The sequence below is a fragment of the Paramacrobiotus metropolitanus genome, unplaced genomic scaffold (genome assembly GCF_019649055.1).
Source record: "Paramacrobiotus metropolitanus isolate TYO unplaced genomic scaffold, Prichtersi_v1.0 Parri_scaffold0000181, whole genome shotgun sequence".
NCBI classification, from domain to species: domain Eukaryota; kingdom Metazoa; phylum Tardigrada; class Eutardigrada; order Parachela; family Macrobiotidae; genus Paramacrobiotus; species Paramacrobiotus metropolitanus.
This window is the reverse complement of record NW_026570401.1, coordinates 71,864-74,240: the sequence shown is the minus strand read 5'-3', so window position 1 is coordinate 74,240 and position 2,377 is coordinate 71,864. Positions and strand designations below refer to the sequence as shown.

General features: G+C 47.2%; 1 protein-coding gene across 1 annotated transcript; it reads right to left on the bottom strand.

Moving 5' to 3' along the window:
• On the bottom strand, window positions 1-2,114 carry LOC129600520 (uncharacterized protein F54H12.2-like). Its single transcript, XM_055499078.1, has one exon. The coding sequence runs from the start codon at window positions 1,687-1,689 to the stop codon at window positions 352-354; it is 1,338 nt and encodes a 445-aa protein (XP_055355053.1). The 5' UTR covers window positions 1,690-2,114; the 3' UTR covers window positions 1-351.
• Window positions 2,115-2,377: the final 263 nt, after the last annotated feature.

Sequence of the window (2,377 nt, the reverse complement as noted above, 5' to 3'; positions counted from 1 at the left end):
TACATCGTCGTAAAATGAAAAACAGACAATATTGGCCACAGACGGTACTGAGTTCTGATTGAAACTGCTCGGATTGCAAGACAATTTCATTCTCTTTAGTTAAACTAACAAAGTCTGACGAGTAAGATTCCAGCTTCTTGCCATACGAGTCGAACACTTCCATACTTCCATCCATTTCCTGATACAAAGCAATCCAATGCTCTCCTTCTCGGTCAGCCGGATCAGTATTTACCACACACGCTGCGGGATAGGGTTGTAGTGACGGGGGTACTTCATTACTGGCAAAAACACCACGAAAAGTTTGGGTGGTGATCGGATGGCCCTGCAAGGCCTCGTTGATTTGCTGGCTGTTCATGTTGAAAAGTCCGCAATCAGCTGACGGTGTTGGTTGATCTCAATAACGCTGTCGTACACCAGCATGCACACCATCATGATGGTTTTTTCCAATGGTTTTCCAAAGGAAACAGAAACGCTTAAATTGCCCTGTTTGATCAAAGTTAACGGTCCGCGTCCAGTATGTCCGGGCGTGAGGTCAAACCCATATAGCGTATAGCCTTGGTTGTACTGCGTGCGCGTAAACGGGAGACTTCCTTGTAGACTTGGTCGATGGCCCAACGTATCTAGTAGTCCATCATAGCATTCCAAAGACAGGCTGCGTTCAAAATCAGCCATGTAAGGTTTGTTGGGATAACTTTGCCCGTCCACTTCCACACTGATTTGCGTCAGGTTAAAGTGTTGAAAGTTGAACGGATTGCGTTTACTTGATCCATGAAAATCTTCACTGTCCACAAATCCAATGAAGACCACTTTGGGAATTTGTCCAATTTGCAGATTACTGACCACTGTGCTCTGTGTCTTTTGAGCAATATCCGACACACGCATTACCACACGTTCAATGTGGTACTTTACGGTTTTCTTTAACAATTCTCCCGTCACAGCCGTTAGAAAATCAGGGGATGGTATATATCGTCGAATCGATAGTCGAGCGTTGCGGATGAATGGTTTGAAGGTCTTTGTAGCATCCTGATCCCACACGCGCAAAGAAAATTCCGGTCGGCTGACTACTAATCGGATATTGACTGGCACACCCGTGCACAACGGTTTGCTCTGGTCAAACAGATCCGCAAAGAGCTTGCCCGAAAGTTGCACATAATTTCCACCATCAAACAAGGCTTTGCGGTTTTTCTCGCCCTTGTTTAGTGTTTCATCGTTGAAGCGCAGTGCGGTATCGTGGTAGAAAGCCGCCGATGTCAATTGACTATTTTGCGCATCGGTCGTATAAGATAGCAATGATTCTAGATAAGCACGGTATGGATAAAATGTCGCCGCATCCGAGATGAGCCGATTAGCCACCGTGACGTGACACGAGGAAAACAGAGAATGCAAGAAATTGTTGACGGGCGCGACACCATCGGCTGCCGTCATCGCTTCCCATTCTCCACTACCCTTGCGCACTTTGATGCCCACCTCCAACTCCAGTATCATATCAGCCAAACTAAGTAAACCAGACGTACTGGGAGGAATGAAAAAGTTGTTGTCTCCAGCTGAACCGTTATCCGTCAATATGGTGGTGGGATTCAATTTCTCGTTCTCCGTTCGCCAGCGGTCAGTCAACGTGGCCGGAAGGGCAAATAACTGATTCTCCAGCTGCATGGCCGGTTCCGAATCTTCTACCATGAGCATGGCCATTTTTTAAATAAAGTCAGGAATATCTTTAGGGGGAATACGTTTTATCCGTCGCAATCGTTTTCGAGCTTGTCCTTCTTGAGGAGCTAGACGTTTCTCAATCGCGGCTCCGGCACGTGCTGCTACATCTTTAATAACCCCGGTAGCAGCTTCTTGCAGGTGTGGTGTGGCGGCTTCCAGCGCGGCTTTGGCATGGGGAGCTGCTTGCTTTAAAAGAGGGGCCGCAAAGGAAGAAATTTTGGCAAATAACCTTTTAAGGATTTGTGGAAACCCCGATCCATTCTGCAAGGTCCCTCGGTAGCGTATGAGCGCGCTTCCTCCGGTTTGGTTCAGGAAGACGCTTTCATAACGCCGCGGGTCGGGTACGTACGGAACCAGAGGCATTTTCAATATAGTCTTTGGGGTCGGAAATGCAGTTTCACCAACGATTTCCCGGTTTGGAATTTGGCATCGTCTCCGAGATCATTAGCAATGGTCAGGTGAATGGTTTCGAAATGTTGTCGTAAAACAGGAACGTAATGCGGAATGTCGAACCGTGCTTCCACGATTTGATTGACTTCTCCTCTAATAGGTACAGAACGCAAAAACTGCGCTGCTGTGTCTCCGATCAAGCTGTAGTCAGCCACATCGCTGTACACAAACAAACTTTGATTTCCTAACAAAGTGTTCACGGGACGCTCCGAAATAAAAG

What these genes read in the sequence shown, in the direction of transcription:
- LOC129600520 (XM_055499078.1), bottom strand. Translation starts at nt 1,689, where the DNA reads ATGGCCATGCTCATGGTAGAAGATTCGGAACCGGCCATGCAGCTGGAG.